At 35.5% G+C, this 26,805-nt stretch overlaps 1 protein-coding gene across 3 annotated transcripts in view; it reads left to right on the top strand.

Moving 5' to 3' along the window:
• The window catches only part of Grm5 (glutamate metabotropic receptor 5), a 428,521-nt gene that overhangs the window by 324,434 nt on the left and 77,282 nt on the right, over positions 1-26,805 (top strand). For all 3 annotated transcript variants that reach the window (XM_071616595.1, XM_071616594.1, XM_027942484.3), the window contains exons 4-5: positions 17,244-17,490; positions 23,904-24,072. In XM_071616595.1, the coding sequence (XP_071472696.1) occupies positions 17,244-17,490; positions 23,904-24,072 (416 nt within the window). The remainder of the gene's footprint in view (positions 1-17,243; positions 17,491-23,903; positions 24,073-26,805) is intronic.

The following is a 26,805-nucleotide window of genomic DNA, read 5'->3' as shown; positions in this document are numbered from 1 at the left end:
CTGGATGGAAGCATGAAGAGCTCAAAGCTAGAAGTTAATGAAAACTGTCCCTACTGTGCATCTTTTGGAAAGTCCATGAGACCTAAAAAAAAGTTTCTCAAAGAAATATAAGGTAAACTCATATTAATTAATGTGACCAATGTAATTAAACTGATTCATGAGTGGTGGGTTTGTAGAAATGAAAAGTTAAGATACATTGAAGGCCACATACTGAAGGGTTTTGGATAGGCTTTGGCATTTGACAGGCTAGATTTATTTCCTAGCTGTGCAACTTAATAGCTCTGCGACAAGGGACAAATTGCTTAAACTCTCTTTCTTCACTTCATTCAGCAGTAAATTCAGGATTATATGAAATATATGCCTGATCTTATGAGATCATGGAATAATATTTTTGAAGCTCTTAACATTGCCTCAGTCAGCTTAAGCTGCAAAGTACCATAAACTATGGAGCTTAAACAACAGAAATTTATTACAATTCTCAAGTTCTGGAGGGTGGAAGTTCAAGATCACTGTACCAGCTTGATTAGTTTCTGGCAAGGGCTCTTTTCCATTTCCTGGTTTGTAGAATATAGAGACTGGTGTCTCTTCATATATGAGTGTTAATCCTGTCCTGAGGGCCTGCCCTCATGATCTTATTCAAACCTGACCATCTTCTGAAAGCCTCATCTCCAAATCCGATCAAATTGGGGTTGGGACTTCACTATATGAATTTGCAGGGGGAACACAATTCAGTTCATACCACATAGTTTCTAACATTTAGTAAAATTCAATAAATCATGTCATTGTTAGAAATATTTGTTAACATATTTTCTCTACCAATTTTACTGAGCTCCCACAACTTCAGAATAAAAAATGTAATTCTAAAAAATAATTTGATTAAAAATTACATTTTATGAAGAAATGAAACTTACACCCAAATCTCTATTAGTCATGGTAGAAAGAGATACAATATTTTGGGGGGTGAGTAGATTATTTCCAAACTCTTAATCACCACAAAGTCTTCAGGTTAGAATGTCTTGCAAATACTACTTTAATCGGCATATGTTGCATCTGAGAAATATCAGCAAAATATAAAAACAACATTCAAGATTGTCACGTAATCTAGAAAAACTCATCTATGCTGAGTAGCCTGTTACATGGTAAAAGCTTTGTTTCACAGCATTGCTTCTTGTAATTTTCTTTCTCTTTAATCTTGGGAAAATCAGTGAGTATCTCTACATCTAGTTCAACCTATAAAAACTGCTTTCGGGACACAGAATTGTTAGAAGTATCAGCCAAGAAATTGAAAGGGAGCAGCTACTTAACACGGCTCTGTTTCTGTGACCTGTCTTGGTTCTCTAACTGCTTCCTGTTGCCTGTGAATTCCCCCTGGCACTTCTGTATTTTGCCTAGACTGTGGCACTGGAGTAGTAATTACAGCTTTCTTTGTTCTGAGTTAAAAATTATCTCTTCTTTTCTGGAATTTTTTTTCTTTGCTCATATGATGTTTTTAATAACACCAACTCAACATTCCCTCCAGATTTTAGCACCGCAGGAGTTAAGAGCATAGCCAGTTTATGCCCACAATTCTATAGTTTAATGTTAGCACATTGCTAGTGCTTAGTAATTTTAAACATTAATATCAAACTGTGGCCCCCAGAGACAGGTATACACCCCATAACTCATTTTCTAAGGAAAAAGATAATAATGGGGCTAGTTTCCAGGATAATGACTGTGCCGCTTTAGATAGAATAAAGAGTCACTGTGGATTAAAGCATCAGGGACACAGGTACAGCCTTTTCTTTTTTCCCCCTTGCATCCTTCCTATAAAAGTAAGCTAAAGTGGGGCACATTCTCATCTGAGAGCAGGTCTGACCATTTCATTCCCTTTTATTTAAGTGAATTCAGAATAATAAACCAAATGGTCTGCATATTAAAAATCCTGGCTCTCTGGATGGAAACCTTTAATCTGTCCCTGGTAGAGATGCTAAGTCTTCTGATATAGGAATGAATCTAGGTTGGGGAAATCAGTCCCTTTGATTGAATTTAAGTTTGCCTTATGCCGAAATCATTGGAATGATTTGAATAAGTTTGATAAGTTTAACAAGACTGTGACTTATTGGTGAACCTCATGCAGAGGAGTGGCTCCAGATTTTTAGGATTCTATATTCTTAGATCCTCTAGCAATAATACCACTTGCTTATCACAAAACCTCACCTCTGTCTCTAAAGGGAAATGGAAAAGGGGGACATTTTAAAATCCTAGGAAACTAGCAATTATTAGACATCATGTGGAAAGAAAACAAAACTGGTAATTTAATTAATGATTTCAGGTGCATGCAGCAAGTTTTCTGCAGAAAGGGCTGCCTTGATGCCTAAAATTTTCAGTGTCTTATTATGGTTACCCTGTTGCCATTCTTCCTTCCTCCTGCGTTTCTCAGTCCCCTCGAAGGAGGTATAGAAGCAGACCTGGACTAGGGCTTCCCTTTTTGCTCACAGGCAATATTTAATTAAGTTCATTCAGCAGACAAGAGAGAAAAGGATATTCATCTGGAGGTTCTTTCTCTCAACTGAATTACCAAATTCAAATAGTCACAGGTAATTGGACGGCGTTTTCCCCTGTGAAATCAGCCTGCAAGGTACAAGGTACCAGCTATCCCAGCTGAGGGAATGCAACAGTACTGAATTAAATTTGACAACTTTATTTTATTTCTCATATGGTTTGGCAAAGGAAATCTTTTGGTCCATGGCTCTAGTTTAATATAAAATTAATTAATTTGCCTCTATTGGACTACAGCCATGTATACAAACCTGCAGAACACTAAATAGAGCCAAACACTATTAAAAAATTAATAGTTGAGTTGGAACTTAGATAATTAGTAAATAGTTATTCAGCTGATAACGTTGCTGACAGTTTGACTATTGTCATGAATTTCAGTTGCAATCACTGGAAACCAAATTCATCTTGATTTCATTAAATAAACTAAATAAATATAAATAAATATTACTATTTGGAAGAATGTCAAGACTTCCCAGTATACACCGGTAGCTAAAGAACCATGTTTTGGAACCTGGATCAGCTCCCCAGACTTCCAGGAAACAGGAAACTCAACTGTTAGCAATCTGCAAGCATATAACTGCATTTTGGACCCCATCTCAAATTTCATTGCAAATAAATACTGGCCATTCTTTTGCTTTACTCCACTTTCTCTGGATTACTGGAAAGGAGCTTCCAATTCACTGAGCCTGGGTTACATTTCCATTGTTTGACAGTAAGGAAAAATGGAGAACACAGGAGGATAAGGGTACTTCAACTTCTCTAATCATAGAATTATACAGCCTTCCATAATCTAGGTAAAACGAAGAGTTCATCAAAATTCAAGTGGGAATTTGCATTCTATGCACCCAGGTTACAGAGATTACTTAAGCTTAATTTAACACTTTGCTACAATATAAGTAAGTGGTCTCATTACCATCATCATCATCATAAACTCTTAATAAGCAATTACTTGCTTGCTAGGCTGTTTACTTTCCCTTAACCTATCATATTTTATGCTCTATAAGTCTTATGAGATAGTTACTATTAATGTCCTTTTTATTAAAAATAGAAGAAATAATGCTTAGAGAGTGTAAATGACTTGCTCAAGATTACAAAGCTAGTATGTTTGCAAAGCAATCTCAAACCTTAGGCTATCTGATTCTAAATAATCTAAACCTTGTGCATATACATGGATTGATCTCTCTGCCACTCTTAGATACTTTTATTGATTTTAGAATATAATACCTGCTTAACATATACTTACTGAAAACTACTGTGCAGAACTGCTTTGGTATATAGTTGATATTCAATAAATACTTAAAGAACTAGTAAATGAATATATACCACATTTTTATTTTAAAGACAAGTTGTCAAGAGGCAGGTGTCCTCCCCTCTATCTAAGCCTTGTGCTGAGCTCTGGCTTATAATGAAATCAGTGTATTCAGAGTGATAAAGTGGATATTAGATTTAAATGACAGCTTATTTTTGTTACTTGTTCTCAAACATGATAATATTTTATACTTTTGGATAAGATTATTTATAGGTGAAAAGTCTTTGAATCATTTATTTTCTTTGACTCCACAAATTTCCACTCTGATTTTTTTTAAACTGGAATAATTCTAGAAACTAATCTGGGAAGAGAAATATTTCAGACACAGGGTAGAAACATGTGGAGAGTGGCCAGAGTTAATATACCTAACAGCTGGATCCTACCTTGACCTCCCACAATAACCTGAAGGCTAAATTGCAGTAATTCTTTCCAAAGACAATAATGGCTCAATTCTGAATTGCTTCATCATAGATCGATATTGGGCTAGAGTGAACTAGCTCAGTTCTTTGGAGAACTGTTGGCTCTATCTTCTATCTTTGGAGAACTAGTAGACTCTTTACTACCTTTATGCCATTGAATATCTCATTGTAGCCAATCTATAGATTACAAATCAATATTAGTCTATTATAAAATGGTTCATGCTTCCTCTTACTTTTTAATTCACTTGCTGTCTCTACATCCTGAAATATTATTGTGGTTGTTATTTTACAAACTAAGGCTGAAACAAATGCATTGCCTTGCCAACCAAGAATATACAACTGGCAAATAAAGAGTTATAATTTGAATCCAAGCCTCTAAAATCATGTCTTTATTATGTTGTGCTGTTGGCTATAAATGCAAAACAATAGGTTGAGAAAATGCCTGCCACTGAACCCAATTTGGAGTTTTGCAGAACTAAAAATCATTTTCTCACTGACTAACCTCAAGGAGATTTAGTTTTCTGGTTTACATGTTACTGGATCTTGACTTCGACACACATTAATAAATGCCAATGCATTGAAAAGGGTGCAGCATTAGGTACACTAATGACATAAATGTTGGACTAGAGTGGAGCTGGGGCCAAGCCTAGGAGTTAATGTGTCAGAGCACAGTTTCTTAGATTACATACCTCCATGATTCTCTGTGTTAGCAATGCTTTAAAATTGGGTGTTTTCAATCTGTTTGTCCTTTGAAAAGTTGCTCTACATATATGAACCTCAGCTTTCTCATATCCAAAAAAATGAGGCTAATAATAGTATCTGCCTATAGGGATTTTCTGTAGTTAACTCTGAAAAACAATGCTTTCTCAATAAATATTACCCATTACCATTAGTCTAAATATTTTACACATAATCTCTCATTTGTTCCTGATTGCTCCTCTCAAAAGTTAGTCCGGATGATTATTCCCATTTTCAGGTGGAGAAAAATGACATTTACAAGAGTGACCTGGTTATGTTTATATGAATTAGAAGATGTGCTAGTATGCTTCAGAAAGTTTAATCTGTGGAGTTAGATTAAACTAGGTTTGAAATTCTACTTTAGTAACTTTCTAACATTGAATATCACATTCTAACTAAATTTCCTCAGCTAAACCTGGGCAGAAAATAATGGCAAGTTTGTGAGGGATAAATAGGTAATGAATGTAAAGCACCTAGTATTTTGCATCTCTGGGGTATGTTCTTCTCCCATTTCTTCCTGTAATGATTGCCTTTGAAATATTTCAGAATAAAATGGCTTATAGAAAATGATCATTGTCATGGCTGAAAGTAACACTGTACTGATTTGAAAGTAATATGTACAATAAAGAATTTAGTGTTCTTGATACAGTAAGTATCACACTCAGTAAGTACTTTTTGATGGAAATGATCTAATGTCTCTTTTCTTCCATGAATCTACTTTATACGCTAACCAAATCCCTTGTAACAGAGAAGATAATCTTTCATGTGTACAATTTGTGGACTCTGCATTTTGTGGTTAAAGTCTTTGCAGTAGGTTCATATATGGCAATGTAATTCATTTTTGCAATTTTCTACCTCATTGCCATTATACTGCTTATTATAAAAGATGGAGTTCTCATTTAGCATGCTTGTTATTGTTAATTAGAAGTAAAAATCTTAATGGAACATAATTATTTTTCATCTCTTATTGTAAGAAATCTAAAGTTCAAAATATTTCATGAATTGACAAGTACAGTAATTCTCAAACTTTCAAAAGCAAGGAGTTTGAATATCTCAGATTAATCTAGCATGTAAATTGTGCTAAATGTATAATAACAATAGCAAGCTTTCAGTTATTTATTACCTATTTCAAGTATATAACTTCTGTATGTATTATCTCCAATTCTTACAACTTTACAAAAAGTATTACTTTTCTTGTTTTCAAAATGAGGTAGTGTTGAAAAAAAATATTCAATTCTACCTGGAAAACTGTTAAAGTATCACAGTAAAGTGACCATTGGACTATATTTTAAAGTATGATAAGAATATAATCACATAGAGATGAGAAAGCCATTTATTTGGAAAACAGCACAAAATACAGGTAAAATAAAACTTTTGGGAAAGAATGGTTGCGGTGACATGAATGGAGAAGGTCAAGTGGGAAGGTCTGGCCTAGGAGTTGGGTCTTGGGATAGTAAAAACATTGTAAGGCCATGATTTTTGCTATACATTCTTTCAATTAATATCATAACCACAAGCTTTCACATCCCTTTGGAATTTTTCCTTCATTTACACACCATATGGAAGTTCCTCAAAATATTGTAACATGACTGGGCACAATGGTACACACCTATAATCCCAGTGGCTAGAGATGTTGAGGCAGGAGAATCACAAGTTCAAAGCCAGCCTCAGCAATTTAGCAAGGCCTTAAGCAACTTAGCAAGACCCTGTCTCTAAATAAAATATAAAAAGGGCTGAGGATGTGGCTTAGTAGTTGAGTGCTCCTGGGTTTAATCCCCAGTACCCCCTCCAAAAAAAATACTGTAATGTGAATGAAAGAAATATGCTATCTGAAATAACATATACACCAGAAAACTGCCCTTTTCTTGGTGCTCACCATTTAAGTTTAAAATTTGGTGTCTGTATATGGAAACATAATATTCCCTGGAGAGTTTTCGAAGTTCCCTGAGGGAAACTTTCTGCAGTTGCTGTGTTCATTTGCATTTCAGTATGAGCATTTAGAGGTCAACTGCCTGCACTTCAGGCACAGTTATAAATTAAAGACACTGTGGACATTAGAAACTGGTGTCACATTGAAAGCAGTTCTAAGAGGAAAATTCATTGCTTGGAGTTCATTCCTTAAAAAAAGAAAAAACCAACAAATAAATGATCTCATACTTCATCTCAAAATCCTTGAAAAAGAAGAGCAAAACAACAGCAAAAGAAGTAGAAGGCAAGAAATAATTAAAATCAGAGCTGAAACTAATGAAATCGAAACAAAAGAAACAATTGAAAAAATTGACAAAACTAAAAGTTTGTTCTTTGAAAAAATAAACAAAATCGACAGACCCTTAGCGATGCTAGCGAAGAGAAGAAGAGAGAGAACTCAAATTACTAGCATACGGGATGAAAAAGGCAATATCACAACAGACACTTCAGAAATACAGAAGATAATCAAAAACTATTTTGAATCCTTTTACTCCAATAAATTAGAAGATAGTGAAGGCATAGATAAATTTCTTAAGTCATATGATCTGCCCAGATTGAGTCAGGAGGATATAGAAAACCTAAACAGACCAATATCAATTGAGGAAATAGAAGAAACCATAAAAAGACTACCAACTAAGAAAAGCCCAGGTCCGGATGGGTTTACAGCAGAATTTTACAAAACCTTTAAAGAAGAACTAATACCAATACTTTTCAAGCTACTTCAGGAAATAGAAAAGGAGGGAGAACTTCCAAATTCATTCTACGAGGCCAACATCACCCTGATACCTAAACCAGACAAAGACACTTCAAAGAAAGAAAACTACAGACCAATATCTCTAATGAACCTAGATGCAAAAATCCTCAATAAAATTCTGGCGAATCGGATACAAAAACATATCAAAAAAATTGTACACCATGATCAAGTAGGATTCATCCCTGGGATGCAAGGCTGGTTCAATATACGGAAATCAATAAATGTTATTCACCACATCAATAGACTTAAAAATAAGAACCATATGATCATCTCGATAGATGCGGAAAAAGCATTCAACAAAGTACAGCATCCCTTTATGTTCAAAACTCTAGAAAAACTAGGCATAACAGGAACATACCTCAATATTGTAAAAGCAATCTATGCTAAGTCTCAGGCTAGCATCATTCTGAATGGAGAAAAACTGAAGGCATTCCCTCTAAAATCTGGAACAAGACAGGGATGCCCTCTCTCTCCACTTCTGTTCAACATAGTTCTCGAAACACTGGCCAGAGCAATTAGACAGACGAAAGAAATTAAAGGCATAAAAATAGGAAAAGAAGAACTTAAATTATCACTATTTGCAGATGATATGATTCTATACCTAGCAGACCCAAAAGGCTCTACAAAGAAACTATTAGAGCTAATAAATGAATTCAGCAAAGTGGCAGGATATAAAATCAACACGCATAAATCAAAGGCATTCCTGTATATCAGCGACAAATCCTCTGAAATGGAAATGAGGACAACCACTCCATTCAAAATATCTTCAAAAAAAATAAAATACTTGGGAATCAACCTAACAAAAGAGGTGAAAGACTTATACAATGAAAACTACAGAACCCTAAAGAGAGAAATAGAAGAAGATCTTAGAAGATGGAAAAATATACCCTGTTCATGGATAGGCAGAACTAACATCATCAAAATGGCGATATTACCAAAAGTTCTCTATAGGTTTAATGCAATGCCAATCAAAATCCCAACAGCATTTCTTGTAGAAATAGAGAAAGCAATCATGAAATTCATATGGAAAAATAAAAGACCCAGAATAGCAAAAACAATGCTAAGCAGGAAGTGTGAATCAGGCGGTATAGCGATACCAGACTTCAAACTATACTACAGAGCAATAGTAACAAAAACAGCATGGTACTGGTACCAAAACAGGCGGGTGGACCAATGGTACAGAATAGAGGACACAGAAAGCAATCCACAAAACTACAACTATCTTATATTTGATAAAGGGGCTAAAAGCATGCAATGGAGGAAGGATAGCATCTTCAACAAATGGTGCTGGGAAAACTGGAAATCCATATGCAACAAAATGAAACTGAATCCCTTTCTCTCGCCATGCACAAAAGTGAATTCAAAATGGATCAAGGAGCTTGATATCAAATCAGAGACGCGCCGTCTGATAGAAGAAAAAGTTGGCTACGATCTACAGTCGGTGGGTTCGGGCTCTAAATTCCTCAATAGGACACCCATAGCACAAAAGTTAATAACTAGAATCAACAAATGGGACTTACTCAAACTAAAAAGTTTTTTTCTCAGCAAAAGAAACAATAAGAGAGGTAAATAGGGAGCCTACACCCTGGGAACAAATCTTTACTCCTCACACTTCAGATAGAGCCCTAATATCCAGAGTATACAAAGAACTCAAAAAATTAGACAATAAGAGAACAAACAACCCAATCAACAAATGGGCCAAGGACCTGAACAGACACTTCTCAGAGGAGGACATACAGTCAATCAACAAGTACATGAAAAAATGCTCACCAGCTCTAGCTGTCAGAGAAATGCAAATCAAAACCACCCTAAGATACCATCTCACTCCAATAAGATTGGCAGCCATTATGAAGTCAAACAACAACAAGTGCTGGCGAGGATGTGGGGAAAAGGGTACACTTGTACATTGCTGGTGGGACTGCAGATTGGTGCAGCCAATTTGGAAAGCAGTATGGAGATTTCTTGGAAAGCTGGGAATGGAGCCACCATTTGACCCAGCTATTCCCCTTCTTGGTCTATTCCCTAAAGACCTAAAAAGAGCATGCTACAGGGACACTGCTACATCGATGTTCATAGCAGCACAGTTCACAATAGCAAGACTGTGGAACCAACCTAGATGCCCTTCAATAGACGAATGGATAAAAAAAATGTGGCATTTATACACAATGGAGTATTACTCTGCATTTAAAAATGACAAAATCATAGAATTTACAGGGAAATGGATGGCATTAGAGCAGATTATCCTAAGTGAAGCTAGCCAATCCCTAAAAAACAAATGCCAAATGTCTTCTTTGATATAAGGAGAGTAACTAAGATCAGAGTAGGAATGAAGAGCAGGAGAAGAAGATTAACATTTAACAGGGATGAGAGGTGGGAGGGAAAGGGAGAGAGAAGGGAAATTGCATGGTAATGGAAGGAGACCCTCAGGGTTATACAGTGGAGGGGGTAGAGAGAGAGGAGGGGAGGGGAGGGGAGAGGTGGGGAGGGGGGAGCGTGGAGGATGGGAAAGGCAGCGGAGCACAACAGACACTAGTATGGCAATTTGTAAATCAATGGATGTGTAACTGATGTGATTCTGCAATCTGTGTATGGGGTGAAGGTGGGAGTTCATAACCCACTTGAATCAAAGTGTGGAATATGATATGTCAAGAAATTTGTAATGTTTTGAACAACCCACAATAAAAAATTAAAAAATAAAAATTAAAAAAAAAAAGAAACTGGTGTCTCTACAGGCACTTGGGTACAGCTCTGGTTCCCAGTGTTTCCAAGCCACCTGACACTTCAGTGTTAGACAAGGGGACAAAAGACCTACGAGATGTCAGCAGTTACCCCAGCCTTTTCATAGATGATTCTTTACATCACTAACCTTTGTCCAAGCCCTGTATCACAAAACCAATCTTTTATTTCATTAATCTGAATCTATTCTCCTAAGGCACTACCTACATTTTTTTATAAGATTCATTCCTCTGTCTGTCCCATTTTATGATATGTTCTATACAGCAAGTCTACTTCACATTCATGTATTCACCCATCATCCAAAGGATCCCTGATGTACAATAGATAATGTTGAGCACTGTTCTAGGTGCTGGAAACAAAATGATAAACAAGATCAATGTGTACCCTATCCACAGAAACTGATTGTCTATTCTAAACTAATCTCTGGACACCATTATATATGTAGAGGCTTTAAAAAAAGTATTTAGTAAATATTAAATGAATGAATGGATTATCCAATCTGAGTCACAGTATTATGAAATATGGAGGATATCAGGTGAGCATGATGGCTTTAGCCTATATGAAGTTCGTACTCTGTAGGGTGCACAGTCAGGCATGCAGATAATTTTAGTGTGTGGCAGAAAGTATTGCTTGATGTAATAGAGGTATAAGCACATTTCTGTGGAGCACATAATGGCGAAAGACTAATTCTGGTTTGAGGGGATGTTCTGCCCTTTTGTCACAGCAGGAAACAAATTATTGTGTCATCTACGGTGTGCAAGTGGAATCCATTTGCCATATGCATAAAGAATGAGTGGATTCATAAAATAAATGAGGGTAGGGAGAATTTGTTTCACGGAAGTTTTTATTGAAATATTACAGTTCATTATTGAACAGCATCTTCCAGATTTATAATCACTTTCTTAGAAAATGCTGGAATCTCTTCCCCTTTATCTTCCTTCACTTATTAATGTTTTTTTCCTTACTAATGGGTACACAGGATGTACTGAAGACAACCTGAAAATGTTTTAGTGCCTAACACAAGGGCTAAAACAAAGAATTAGCTTGGTTCTTTTTTTTCCTTAAATAATCTGTTGCCTATTTTATTCCACAATAATGAGTTAATTTGCTGAAAACATTTTTAAATCATGATTAATTTCCCTTTCATAATGAAAATAGCACTACATAAGGAGTTAGGAGACAAGGGGTCTAGGCAGCTGCCACTAGATAAAGGTATGATTTTAGAGAAATTCTTTGTCCCTCTTGGCATTATTTTCCTCATTTGTAAAATTGCTTTATTGGACCAAACTAGGTCACAATTTCAGATGAGTACAGTGGTCAGAGAGGTGATATAAAAGAGAAGAAAGTCAGTATTTGCCATGTGAGACTGTGGTGCCAGTGTTGCTACATCTTCTGATTTTTCAAGAATCTACAAAGCTGGTTATATGAAATTTCAATAAAATAGCATTTAAGCAAAAATAATAATAATAATATCCAAAAACCGAGTTCAGCCTAAGGGCTTTCTTTTTTCAGCCTTACACTAAATACCTTCTAAAATCCTTTGTATCACAGACATTCTTTGACTCTGATTTGCTGACAGCATTATTTCCCTTTGTTTAACATCTACTAAGCTTCAAAATTTTAGTTCCCCAGATGAATCAAAGAACATGTTTTGCAGGTTACAAAATTAAATTGTAATCACAGATTGGAGGGTTTCAGTTTCTGATAATCCTTTTGGAGTTTCTGATTTGATTAAACTATACTAAAATCAGGCCTGAATATTAAATACTATAAATCAAGTATCCCAATTTGAACAAAAGGGAAAAAAAAAAAGAAGGAAGAGCAGCTTCATTGCTTTCCTCTCTGCTCTGCAAACTGCTTTAAACAGGTGAAACAGCTGGCAAATTTGGGTTGGCACAGAATGTCATTGTTAGGTTGGGTCTGGTCCATGAAGACTTTAAAAAATCATCTTTGAGCAAAGTTAATGTTCTTGAAGGAAACATTCATTCTTATAAGCATGAAATAGTTAACATCTGCTCTTTCCTATAGCTTAGTAGATTAGAAGCCTAAATAAAATGAATCATCTTATGATACACATTCAGGCCTTTAAAATTTACCTGACAAGATAAAGTTCCTTGGACCCTAATGAGCTTCTATCACTAAACCTTAAACTTACATGCTGAGTTGATTTTGTATTGAGGACTGAGATTCCATCTTGCTTAGGTTTATACCACCAGCATCCAGCAGAGTCTGACATATAGTAGGGACTCAATAAATGTCTTTTAATCAATAACTTAATCTTTGAATGAGTCACTGAACAAATTAACCAATGAGCCAATTTTTCTCTCTGAGGCCAAAGCAACAAGATCAAAGGAAATGAATATAACTCTCTGAGTTTTATTTAGGCAGTAAACAAATAGTGTGTCAGCCAAACAAGAGCAGGGAATTTAGAAATGTAAACAGAAGATCAGCGAAAGTTGGTTGGCATCTAACATTATTCCCACCTGATCGTGCACACTTTCTTACTCTCAATATCATCTCTCAGTTCTGTAAATTTAAAATACAGTGTTATATTATTTTTCATGCTGTTTCAATCTTATGGAGAATATTGAATTTTGAAAAGAAAAAGAAAAATACAAGCAAAAAACTGGGTTAACTTTTATCTGTAAGTTTGTATCTGCCTTCTTTGGGCCGCTGTTCTATTCTCAGTTCAGTTTCCAAAGCTTTTCAGTGCTATCAGGGTTTGTCACACAGTGCCTCGTCAAGTGGCTAGTCTGGGACCTATGCAGCATTCTGTCATATAGTTCAGTTCTCAGAATTTGGTATGCTAAGGTCAAATCCATGTCTGTACAACTCAGAAGTATCCCAGTAGTCTATTCAATGGTATAGGATCTCTCCACTGCCCATTATCTTCTTGAACTTTCCATCTTCTAGCCTCTTGGACCCATTTCCTGATCCTTTGGCTAGGACTTTAGTTTTTACCTCTTCCTCATTCTTTCTGTTCCTGCTACTGAATTACCATGGGACACAAATAAGATGAAGCCAAAGAAGGGGAAATGTAGCAAAGGATTTCCTCACATGCTTGGGGCATGGTTCCTTTGGTAAAAAAGAAGGGGTCCCATCCTTAGGGTTATAAGTACCTTCCTAGGACTATGGGCTCCACCATTACTACCTACCACCATCTCCTTAGCAAGGACATCTAGGGGGTAAGATAGCAAAAAACAAACACACAGAAATACAAATTCTTTAATTCCTTCCAACCTGTAGGTACCCCCTTTCTGCTTCTTAGTCTAGAAATAGAGGACTTGTCTTGTAGTTCTTTCTGCTTGCACCTGGTGCACAAGATCCATGTCTTAAGCTGCTTTCAACTTCACATTTAAAGATATTAGAGGAAAAACTAAGAAATTCATGCCTACTTCACTGACATTTTGAGTTTTGTCAATCTACTTCTTTCCATGTATTTTTTAGCTCATCTAATTCTAATCATTCTGCCCAGAGTGTTTAGTTGTATTCAGTGTAAGAAACAATAGAGTGTGCTTACTTCATTTTGATGGGACCAGAATTTTCACCATGTATTTTTTTTCAAATAATTTATTTTTATTGCTCTTTCCATGTATTTTTATTAGATGGTGAAAATCCATGAGATAGCTAAAAGGTATCAACTGGTCTGCCTGACAGATCCTATTGCAAATTGGTGTTGATATTTAGTTTTGTTCAAACAAGTACTATTCTACAAAGAAATAATTTCTCTGATTAACTGATTTCACAATCTGAGGTCCAGACCTGGAATTTGGTGACAGTCTTGGAGGCTGTCTCTCACCCATATGGCTTTATTCATGCACACAGCATATTTTAGTGATGCCAGTCATATGTCATATGCTGTGCTAGTACAAGGACTACATCTGTGACAACCTCAGATAGTTCACAGTGTACTGGAAGCCAGTGAGAGCTCACCACCAGAGCTATGAAGAGGAGAGAGCAGGACTTTAAATCTTAAATCCAGGCTAAAGGCAAATCTGCATGCAGGCAATTTATTTTTTCTTTTTTTCTATTAAAACATATTTTAATAGCTGGTGTTAACAATTTGTATAACAAAGGCCAAACTATATTAGTAACATTGTGCCATTCTGTAAGCCCCTTCATTTGAAAACCATTGTTTCCTTCACAACTGTTACAATCTCAAAGTTAGTAGAATTGCACAAATTAATCCACCATAATGCTACATATTTAAGCAATCAAGAGTCACCCCACACAATGATTAAATGTGCATTTATATCACAGACCCACAGTTCCACACATATCATGCCCATTATATACTTGGTGCTGTTTCCAAAATGGTTAGCAATTCATTGTATGGACACTCAGGAATGGGCCTGGGGTGCAGTTTTTTTCTTTTCCCATTAAAATAAATCATTGTTAACAGCAACTGGATTACAGTGAAGTATATAAATGCAAACAGGATACCACATATCAAACACAAAAGATCCTATGAAATTCCCATGAATATACTGAAGTAATATGGACAACCAGGGAGAATATGTGCCAATATGGTTGTTCATCATCATGATGAAAACCAGCTCTCATACTATAAGAAAAAAAGCAGGGACTTAATTCTGGAGTGAGGAGGGTTTTGGAAAATTTCTGAGTGCAAGTGAACTCACATGAATTGAAAATTTAAGTAGAAAATCTGAGGGAATGTGTGTTTTAGGTATTGAGAGTGTAATGCATAGAAACCCAGATGTAGAAGAGCATGTGTGCATACTACCATTGTGAAATGACATCTTAAGGCTTGTATAAATATTTATCAATGAAAATAATAATGTCTTGAAGGAATAATAAAGTTAGGATATTGAATATCCCTCTTAAGAATGTTTACCCTTAGTGAGAAATAGTGAGTGGCTAAAGGCAGGACAAAGAGACCATTTTTATTTTATAAAATTTTCATGTTTGACCTTGATATTGAATCTAGAAATATTAATACACAAGTACACATATAATTAGGAAGTTCAGAAAACGCAAATAAAGGTGTTAGGAATGGATGGGTCTGGAAGAAAAGAAATGGATACAGGGAATATAAAAGTGTGTGCAAAATTAGTTGAGATATAGAATGAATCCAACTTTTTTTTTTAATCAGATGTTAAGCTTGTGCCTTAGAGACTGTCTGGGAGTTCAGTTGGATTTAGATTTAAAAGAAGCTGTTGGGTATCTAAGTAAGAGGCATACACTCTAGAGCTAAACTGTATTGTTCTAAATCCTGCTTCTTCTCAGAATAACCATGTGGCATTGGGTTAGTTCACCATTCTACACCAATTCTCTCATAAAAATACTACGTATTCCATTGGGTTGTTATAAGAATTGAGTCAATGTTTGTGTAGCACTAAAAGCATTCCCTATAGGCAATCCTCACTTACCTAGCATTGAAAACATGGAAAGAGTGTAGAATTAGAAGATGACAAAATGTAGAACTATAGAGAACAATAAAACTTTAAAGGCATGATAAAGAATTCAACAGGATTCTGATATCTGAGATAGATCCAATCAATCAATCATGTTTGTTCTATTTTCCAATGTTTCTTAAATATGAACACCCCCCAACTTCTCTACTGCTGTCACCATGAACAAAACAAAAACCCACCAATATGTGTTGCCTGGGTCTATAACACTGGCCAAACAACTTATCTCCCTTCTTTACAATCTAAACAGCACCTCGGATTCCCCATCCCCACCAATTTGTCTCTCAGTTCTCAGTTAATGGCACTTTAATCCATCATTGCTCAAACTAAAAACCTGGATTCATCCTTTGATTCTTCTGTTTCCCTAATAGATCATATCCAATCCATTAGCACATCCTGTTGTATCCTTTTTCAAAATAGACTCAGAATCCTATCCTGGACTAAACCACCATCATCTCTCAGCATTCAACCACAGTATCCCAAATGTTTTCCCCTCCTCTTTTACCAATTTATTTCCATTTTCCATACAGCAAAATAATTTTTAATGAAACTTGGAAAACATTCCAAAGACCTACACTCCACTAGTCCTGTTTCTCTCTCTTACCTCTCATTTTAGTTCTCTTCTCCTTATTCACCATGCATTAGTCTTTCAAGTAAAGAAATAAAACAAATCATTAGAAAGGACTGTTATTGGACAGGTTTCTTTAGTGTAGAATCCATGTCTAATTCATCATTTTTATTTTTCCCCTAGATCACCAATCACATGCTTTATATATACTCTGATTTTACACATATTGAATTGATTAGTGACTTAATGGCATTTAATTGCTATGTTTTATAATTTTAAAATAGGATCATTTATGAGAGAATATGCTTTGAGACTGGAGGTGGTAGGTGATAAATCATCAACTAGGTAAGTTGAGGCCAGATGGTAGAGGATCTTATTTTCTCAATTAAGAAGACTAAATAGTTTGGAGGCTGGAGATTTGTTGTGGATTTCTAAACTAAGAGATACATTATCACAGCTGACACAAGGGAAATTAATCTGTCCTTAAGATAAATTTTGTATACAGCAATGCAATGCTATCCTTCCCCTATCCTCAGAGTTCAGTTACTGGAGGAAGTGAATCTTTCTGTTGTTGGGAGCTGAGATCTGTCTTCAAGGTTTTGGAACAAAAGCCCAAATAGAGAAGACAAGTTTGGGACAGTATGTTGGCATCTGTTTCTAGCAATGCCTCCAGTTCAAATTCTGACAAGTTGCTCCAGGGCATTCCAATTATTTGGGATCCATACATTCACGCATGATAGAATTAAATTCCAAAATTAACTCTTGATTTGTTTCTCAACAGGTTCTCTGACCCTGAGAACACATCATGTTCAAGATTCCAAAATGGGATTTGTGATCAATGCCATCTATTCCATGGCCTATGGACTACACAACATGCAGATGTCCCTCTGCCCAGGCTACGCAGGACTCTGTGATGCAATGAAGCCAATTGACGGGCGAAAACTTTTGGACTCCCTGATGAAAACCAATTTTACTGGGGTTTCTGGAGATATGATCCTATTTGATGAAAATGGAGACTCTCCAGGAAGGTATTGTTAGATTTCTCCTCTAAACAACAGAGCTTAAACAAGAGCCAATTGTAGATGCTGAGATGCTTGTCTCCCTCCCTTGTGGCTATTTAGGCTGCCTGGCCATGTTTGTCAAGCCCCAGTATCCCAAAGTGAGCAAAACAGAGACAAAAATTTATACCCTGTGGCCAAAGAAAAAAAATGTTGCCAATGTCCACAATGTGCTTTTGAAATCATCACATTTCAGAGACCTAAAGTTAGAGCAGGAGCCTCACTTTATCATAGGTAACCAAAGCCATCTCAATGGTTTCTCAGTGCATGTTATGTCATGTTATTCCCTATACTCTGTTATCCTCTTGGGTCATGGAACTATTCTGAAATAGGAATGATTCAATTTCTGGCAATCCAGAAATAGGGTTGAGGTACTTTATGTCATTTTCTGTATCTACAGTGATTTATAAGTCATATCTTACTTTGTTATTCTCCAGTGGGAGCACTTTCTCCCTTTTTGAGGATCGAATTGCCCTTTTCTCTGATATTTCACCTTTATTATTTCTAGGGAAGTGCCTGAGAAATATGAAACTTACTTATAATTATAGGTCAACAATCACTAGGTATCCAAAATTTACCAGAATTCACATGTATTTTATACCCCAATTCTTAACTCTACACAGTATGTTTTTAATACAGGAGGGATTTAATACATGAGGGATGGTGTCATTGAAATTATATTCTGAGTTGTAATAGCCTATGCTTTGCATCAGAACAATCAGGACACTTTGGTCTCCTATTGCAAAATTCCAAATGCTCTTCCAATAGCACCTTGTGCTTAGCAGCTGTTCTTGAAGAAGTGTCAGTGCACTCTATTTGCAGTTGACCCTGCCAAGAGAAGATCTCATGAGATCCTCCACAGCTCACACCCCATGTGCCCATAGTTTCTGCCAACAATCTTAGTTTAGCACATTTCCATATTGTAAGGTAAGCTGGAGATTGTCCTGGATGTAGCTGTTGCCATCTCACATGCTGAACTGCTAAGTGACAGTGCCAGGTCATATAGCCAGACTAAAAAACATAGTTTCTGTGTTCCAGAAGTTTGAAGATTATTGCTCCAAGACTGTTTGCCAAGATAAACTGACTTTACACAATACTGTTTTCTACTTTTTTTTCTCTGTTTGCTATATCCACTGGCCAAAAGTTACTTAACATGTGTTATAATTCCTTTTAGGACAGGTTGACCCATGAGCTCAGTCTTTAGGTTCTCTGATATCTATGCATGGATTTATTGTTCCTTTGTGCATCTCTGGAGCAGTGACATTAGCTTGGGACCTGCTAACAGACTAATGAATATAGCTATCTCAGTTCAAGAATTTTGACATCATGTCCCCAAAACAGTTTCACAAATGAGACATTGAGGAAATGTTTCAGATGGTTCAGCTCTGTTTCAGTGGGAAACTTTAATAGATTAGGCAGAACACTACTTTCTCACTCATACTCCATATACACAATAATAGGGTACTTTTAGGACACTGGTTCTTAACCTTTTTTGGAATATTAATCCATTCAGGACTCTGGTAAAATTCTAGATGCTCTTTCATGAACAATATACATAACATTTTGCAACCAATATCTGGGAGTGCATGCTGGTTTGAGTCTATCCATGCACTACTAAGTTTGAATATTACAAGCTGAGCATGGTGCTGCACACATGTTATCCCAGTGGCTCTGGAGGCTAAGGCAGGAGGATCCTGAGTTCAAAGCCAGCCTAAGCAATTCAGTGAGACCCTATGTCTAAATAAAAATAGGGCTGGGGATGTGGCTCAGTGGTCAAGTGCCCCTGAGTTCAATCCCTGGCGCCCCCCCAAAATTTTAATATTACATTAATGCATTAATAAATTATCAGAGTTGGCCTCTGAGGGAATGGACCAGATCAAAGAAAGGGTTGTTTGCAACCTTTTGTTTTTCCAACTAATTTACTTATATTTTTAAAGAAAATTACAACTGTTTACAACCATCCTTCACAACAGTGAGAATCTGTTTCAAAAGAAAATTATAGCTAATATTTATGGTATGCTATTATCCAAACACCAAGCTAAGTGCTCTACTTTTTAATCATATGAGGTAAGTAATATTATTATTCTTTTTTTTTTTTCAGAAAAAAACTGAGGCCTACAAAGGTTAAAGTACTCATCCAAAGACAGTCTCTTAGGTGATAAGAGTTGATTGTAACTCTGTCTTTTAGACTTTAGCTGCTTGTCTTATAATCAAACACAATCAAATTATAAAAACATTTTTAGAAACTTATTTGCAGAAAATGCATTGTTATTTTTGTGTAGTAAAAGTAACTGTTGGGTTGGATCAAAGAGATTCTCAACTGGACAAGGAACTAGAGGAGCAAGGCGTGATGAGGGATTCTCCTAAATTGCCAGATGTATAAGAGGAAGATCCTGAACAAAGGGATCCAGGAGAGATAGAAACTGGTACTTTTACATGCATTTGCAGATTGTTCTCAAGCATATTTGGATCATTGTTTTTAAACCTCACCTCTGAGTAGGGTACTATCACCCCACAATTTTGTAATTAAAACCATGGTGCCATGTGTGTTACACAATCCAGAACTTTTGAATTTAAAAATGTTTACACAGTAATATAATGCCCCAACATGCTGTGGAACAGCACTCCTTAATCAATAAATGGATATTTCTGACATAAAACATGAATATTCATACTAGGTGTTATATAGAGACTATAAATAGCCTCAGGTTCAGGTCAGGTTTTTTCACTGGTAACTGCAGATAGATTCACGTTTTGCTGCCAGTGGAGTTGTGAAAAACCATACAGTTTTCAGAGCTCCAAGTGTTTCATACTTACAGGTGTGAAATATGGACCTATGGTATTTACCACCAGTGATGTAGATCATATGTCAGCAAACGAGGGTCTGCAAGCCAAATTGAGTTTGCTGTAAAGAAGGATTTTTGGAGCACAGTGACAGTCATTTAGTTAGGCACTGTGGCTGCTTCTGCACTATAATAGCAGAGCTGAGTAGTTAGAGACCATCTACAAGTCAAAAATACTTATTATCTGTCCTTTAACAGTGAAAGTTTGCTAAGCCCTAGTTTAGAGACTCCTTCAGGATCTAAGTTTTAAGTGGTCTAGCTGCTGCCCAAGACTGACCTTAATTAGGCAGAAGGAACATGGAGAGAAAATGTCAAACTCAATACAACTGCAAGATATAGTATCTTAAAGCAAAAATTAAGATACTATATTGTGGAGTGGATAAGTGTATAGTTGTAAAATATTTGAAAAGAATGGTATAAGGGAAAGGGAAATGAAATTATACAAGGAAAGATTCTTACATTTTATATTAGGTAACTTGACATTAAGTAGAGTAAGAATTCATATTTGTAATCCCTTAAGCAGCCTCGAAAATTTTCATACCAGAAGAAAGGAAGACCAGTAAAGGGATTAAAGAAAAAAGATTAACTTGAAAATATGCAGAAAAGGAGGAATGAAAGGGCAAAAACCAATGGGGCACATAGAAAATATGAAGCCTGAATAGTAGAAATTTCAGATCCTGACCCTGAATGCATATGGATGATTTTTTATTTTTAGATTTTTTATTTTTTTTTAGTTCTAGATGGACACAATATCTTTATTTTATTTATTTATTTTTAATGGGGTGCTGAGGATTGAACCCAGTGTCTTATACATGTCAGATGAGTGTTCTACCACTGAGCCACGACCCCACACATGGATTCTGAATACACCGCTGTGCTCCTAAAAGGACCATAGAGAAACAGATGATCTGTGTCAATGTCCTACTTTTCCTGGAGAGAAATCTGAGTCTCAGAGAAAGAAAGAGACACATCCAAGTTTGCACAGCCAACTAACTAGTAATAGTGGAAGGATAATATGCAGCTCTCAGTTACAATTATCAAATGAGAATTTACCTTAGTCTTTTTGAGCCTTTTTTATTTGTTCTTTTTTGAATCACTCATTCTTTTCACTTTTGATGGATAATAAATTTTGTATCCTTTCTCTGAAAATTAAAAAAATAAAAATATCTCATATCAACTCAAAAAAAGGAGAGAATCTTTGTTATGGAGAAGTATCCTTATGAAGTTCTTTTTCAGAGTACTGCTCCTAAAGGTTTTTAAAGGAATGGGATATATTCACAGCTTTAGTTATTATTAATAATATCTTTCTCTCTGTCTGGTAGGTAAGAAACAATTACCAGGAAAAAAATATTAATTCTGAAAGGAAGATTTATTGTCTCCAGTATGGTTATACAAGTGTGATAGGTTAAGCTAAAGTAATGATTTAACTTTTCTTTAAATAATTTTCCTATAAAATATGACATTTTTTATTCTATAGGGTTTCCTAATTATTTTTCAAAAACTGAATCCATTTACTTTTTAAAATTTCTCATACATACAAGTAGGAGCCATGGGTGTAAAGTTAAAACCTTATAATGTAAAGTGGTTACATTTTTACATTATTTAAACAACAGAAAATTGATCTCTTAGCTATAGCAATAGATTGGGAGTAATCTAATGGAGAAAAAATGAAGAGCTGACTTAAAGTATTAAGGTTTAGTTTAGGTCCTGGCTCTGACACTTTCTCTGCAAGTTGGTCATACAGATTGACCTCAGGTGGCTTCAGTTCTATTAGCTGTGAAATAAACATCTTGGTCAGACTTTGTCAGACTTAAGAATCAGTAGAAATGGGGTTGATGTCTTGTTTTTGAGTGAGCAAAGATACCCTCATATCTTCTCAAGTCAGCAACAAAAGAAGCTTCCTGACATTGACATTTATTTCTTTCTCCCAGACTACAATGTTCAAAGGTTATTTGCTCACAGAAATTCACCTTTTAAGACTTAGCAGCCTGTGTATTTGAAGGAGCCCATGACATAACACATGAAGTCTTTTTACTTTAGTGCTTTGTTTCTAAAATCTTGATTTATGGAATGCTCTGTGGCCATAGGATAACTGTGACAGTGTGGAAAGGAAAGTGAGTTATGAATTTTTATTTAGAAGTGGAATTTAGGTAGTTATCCCAACTTGTTACCTACTTCAAATAAAACACTACAGGATAATCCTGAAGCTACTTAACAACCAACAAAATATAAGAATGGATTGTTATTCTGAAAAAAAAAAAAAAAACCTACTACAGTAAAAATTTGTGATTGGCAATAAAAACAGCATGGCATCGTCTTACAAAGGAAATTCAAGGACAGGTTAGTTCTGTTCTTTTTATTTCTGTGCAGAATGTTGGTGCGACTATGGTATATGGTCACTGGAACCCAAAAGCTAGAATGTGTTCTATCCATATCCATTTCCAGATTGCTGAACATACTGAAGAAGCTTTTTATGAGTTAGAAGCCTACCTGCCTGTACAGTGTGTGTAGTGTTAAAAAGCATGTGAAGGGCCCTGGGGTTGTAGCTTGGTGGTAGAGTGGTTACCTGACACTGGGTTCAATCCTCAGCACCACATAAAAATAAACAAATAAAATACAGATATCATGCCCATCTACAAATTTAAAAAAATCTTAAAAACAACAACAAAAAACGCATGTGAAGACATCGTGAACCTGTAGGTTCTACATTCCTGTAGGAACCAATGAAGTGTATTTTTTGCTAATCTGATGTCCTCAGATGAGAAAATTATTTCAAAAGTGTTTCTCTGGAAATATAAGAAAAGTTATATTTCTCTCACATATAAGAAAAGTCTTTTAAATAAGCATGTTCGTTTGCCCTAGTTACATGTTTATCCCTTACTGAAAATAAGAGTAACAACAAATAAAGCCTGAGAACTCACCAAGTACTCCTCTCTTCCAGTATTTTTACATTGCATAAGATTCTTTAGTAACTATGTTCAGGTTTAAAAAAAAAAAAACATTCTGGAAATTGCCTTTATACAATGAACTTAACAGTTGACAAAGGGTAAAATAATAAAGGCAAAATCAGGCCTTATCCAAGTTACTCCCACATACCCTAACACTGAAAACAAGATCAAAGATTTACCAAATTCTCATGGGGCTAGTAAAGGAAAATTTGATCAAACTTGAATGGAGACAAAACTCTTTTTTTTTTTTTTTTCAGAAGCCCAACAGTAGTCCTTGCTTAAATTTCTTGAAGTTATTTAAAAACTGCTCCATCCTTTTGAGGTTAAGTCAGTTTCTCACATGGGATTATTTTCTATTTCGGGTATAGATTTAAATGTAAATAAATAAATACATGAATAATTTAAAACAGAACAATGATCTCTGAAGAGAAAATGAAATGGCAGATAGGTTTTGGTTATCTAAGGATTCTGTCTTGTGAAATTCCAGCACTACTTACCTGACAGGAGTTATATTTAAGGGAATGAAGTCATTTTCCTTTTTATAGAGGATTATTTATATTTGTAGCTGAATAATTATTTTCTTATTTCTCAGGTATGAAATAATGAATTTCAAGGAAATGGGAAAAGATTACTTTGATTATATCAATGTTGGAAGTTGGGACAATGGAGAACTAAAAATGGATGATGATGAAGTATGGACCAAGAAAAATAACATCATCAGATCTGTGTGCAGTGAGCCATGTGAGAAAGGCCAGATAAAGGTAAAGAAAGGCCAGATAAAGGATGACACACTTCATTCATTTTTGTTGTAAATTCAACAATGTTGGCTACCATTGGCTATTTTTCTAAATTGAGATTTACTTTCATTTTTACCCTGTAAGCTTTTAGCATTAGAAACTGTGAGGATTTTTTCGTCTTTACTCTTGTTAATCCTTATGTCTAATGCAACCAACAATAGTCTTAGTAGTTGGTCTGAGAGGATAAAACTAATTGAGGCATTATGTTCTACCCCACACTTTCTGCTTATCCAAGACTTTAAAGACTGATTCCTGTAAGTGAATGACTTAGAATTGGAAAACATGCTAATTCTCATTAATTTAACAAGTATTTATCAAATGCCTCTTAATGTAATAGTAGTAGTTAATATCTGTGGGGGAAAATGAATGAGACATCCTTTATTGTTGGATTTCATATAGATGAGAAAACTATATAGACCATGAGATAGCAGTATCATGAAAATGTGATGACTTCCTCAAGAAAGAAAAAATAGACTACGTAAGTTCTTGGTGGGGAGGGTGAAAGAGAACTTTTTTCTGAATAAAATGTAAAACATTGGTCCATGAAAATGAGTGTGACTCAAGGGAGAGATCATTAATGTAGAGGGAACAGTCACTGGAAAGATGCAGAAGTGATCAAGGGGATACATAGATTCTCAATAGCAGTGAATAATCTAGGTTATGTAAATGGTTGCTCTAAATGGTTATTATAAAAGAAAAAGTTATGATAGGTTGTGTCCAGATTTATGGAAAGTTTTCAATGTTATACTAAATAAATTGAAGCTACTTCTTATTAAACAGGAGTCAAAGAAAAACTTTGAGGTGTTGACATAAATTGAGCTATCATAGGTGAAGATTGATGAGCAGACTTATGAATCATGAAAAAAGATGGAAGAAATAAGTAAATGGACACTGTGATCATGGTGACGAGGGCTTGAATTGGGGAAGAAACAGTGAGAATGAAAAAGTGGACAGGATGTACATTGGGAGAAACCTTACAAAGAGAATCAATCAATCCTGATTAGATACAAGGTTGGAAAAGAAAAAGGAGTACAAGACAATCAACTGTAATTACAAGTCTAAAAAGTGCCATTGTCAGGAATAACAAATGAGAATGCTTTTAGAGAAAAGGTGGTAAATTCGGGGGGAGTTTGTTGGTTTAGAGATAGCCACCCTGTGATGATTGGTCCAGAACAGTGAGAAATAAGACTAATGATTCAGATGTAGACATTTATTAAATGGAGTTCAAGTTGAAGTTGTTAAGTAGATAAAATTGTTCAACCTAGAAGTTTCTATAAAACATAATACAGATCTAGAAGAGTCTTGAAGAATGTCTTCTTTTGAAGTTTAAAGGAAGAAGAAGAAATAGAGGCTGAATAAGTTCAGATTCAGAGAGCTCCATCAGAATTTGCTGTTAGATAAGACAGTTTTCAGTGGAAGATGAGCCAAGGAAGAAGAGGAGTGAGGTCAAGACCTGAGAATTGGAGATCAGCCTTTCATCTGGTTCCTCTGGAGATAGAAGTCTTCCAGATGGAGCAACATATAATGGTAACTGAGCATCCAAAATTATATGGTGAAAAATAGGTAGCAGTTTGGTAATTTCAGGGTACAGGAAAGGTGCTTTTACACTGGTGTGTCCTAGCTGATAGGAAATAAAAAGCCAATGAAGAAGAATATGGAAATATAATTAAAAAGCAGAAATAAGTTAGTTATTGTTGTGTTTTGGTTAAATATGAGTTGTTCCCCCAAATGCTCATGTGTAAGACAATGCAAGAATGTTCCAAGGTGAAATGATTACACTATGAGAGCTGAAACTTAATAGGTGGATTAATCTACTGATATGGTAACTATAGACAGGTAGGGTGTAGCTGGAAGAAGTAGATCACCGGAAACCTACCTTTGAGATTTATATTTTGACTCTGGTGAGTGGTGCTCCCTCTTTCTCTCTCTGTTTCCTGATTGCCATGTTCAGAGCTGGAGACTATCATGCTAAGTGAAATAAGCCTTTCCTAAAAAACCAAAGGCCTATTCTCTTTGATATGCAGATGCTAACTCACTATGGGGGCAGGGAGTTGGGAGGTTGGGAAGAACATTTGTACTTTGGATTAGACAAAGGAGAATGAAGGGAAGGGAGGGAAAATGGGAAGAGGAAAGATAGTAGAATGAATCAGACATCCCTTTCCTCTGTGTATATATGATTACACGACCAGTGTAATTCTACATCATACTCAACCACAAGAATGAGATGTTACATACCATATAAGTATAATATGTCAAAATGCATTCTAGTGTCATATATAACTAACAATAACAAATAAAAAATTAAAAATATAAGATAAAACTTAGAAAGTACTGGGGAAGTGGCTCAGTGGTAAAGAACCTCTTGGTTCATCCTTAGTAGCAAATTTTTAAAAAAATGAAATGTTTTACTATTGGATTTATAATTAAAAGTTCCTCAATAGGTAGTTCTGAAGATTTGAAAAGCATAAGACTTGAAAGAAGAAAGCCAAAGTCAAAGAAAATAGAAAACAAATTTCTTAGTAGTGGCTAACTAACTCACTGGCTTACAAAACATATAAAAATTTCTGGATATCTTACTATGTCACATAGGAAGAATTGTGAACCAAAGCCTAGAGGCTAAATCTGATCTGCTACCTGCCTTTGAATATAAACTTTTATAAAACTACAGCCAAGCTGTCTTCCTGTGTTCCTTCTTTC

This window comes from Marmota flaviventris, chromosome 9 (genome assembly GCF_047511675.1).
Source record: "Marmota flaviventris isolate mMarFla1 chromosome 9, mMarFla1.hap1, whole genome shotgun sequence".
In the NCBI taxonomy this organism is placed as follows: Eukaryota; Metazoa; Chordata; class Mammalia; order Rodentia; family Sciuridae; genus Marmota; species Marmota flaviventris.
This window is presented reverse-complemented; position numbering and strand designations above follow the sequence as displayed.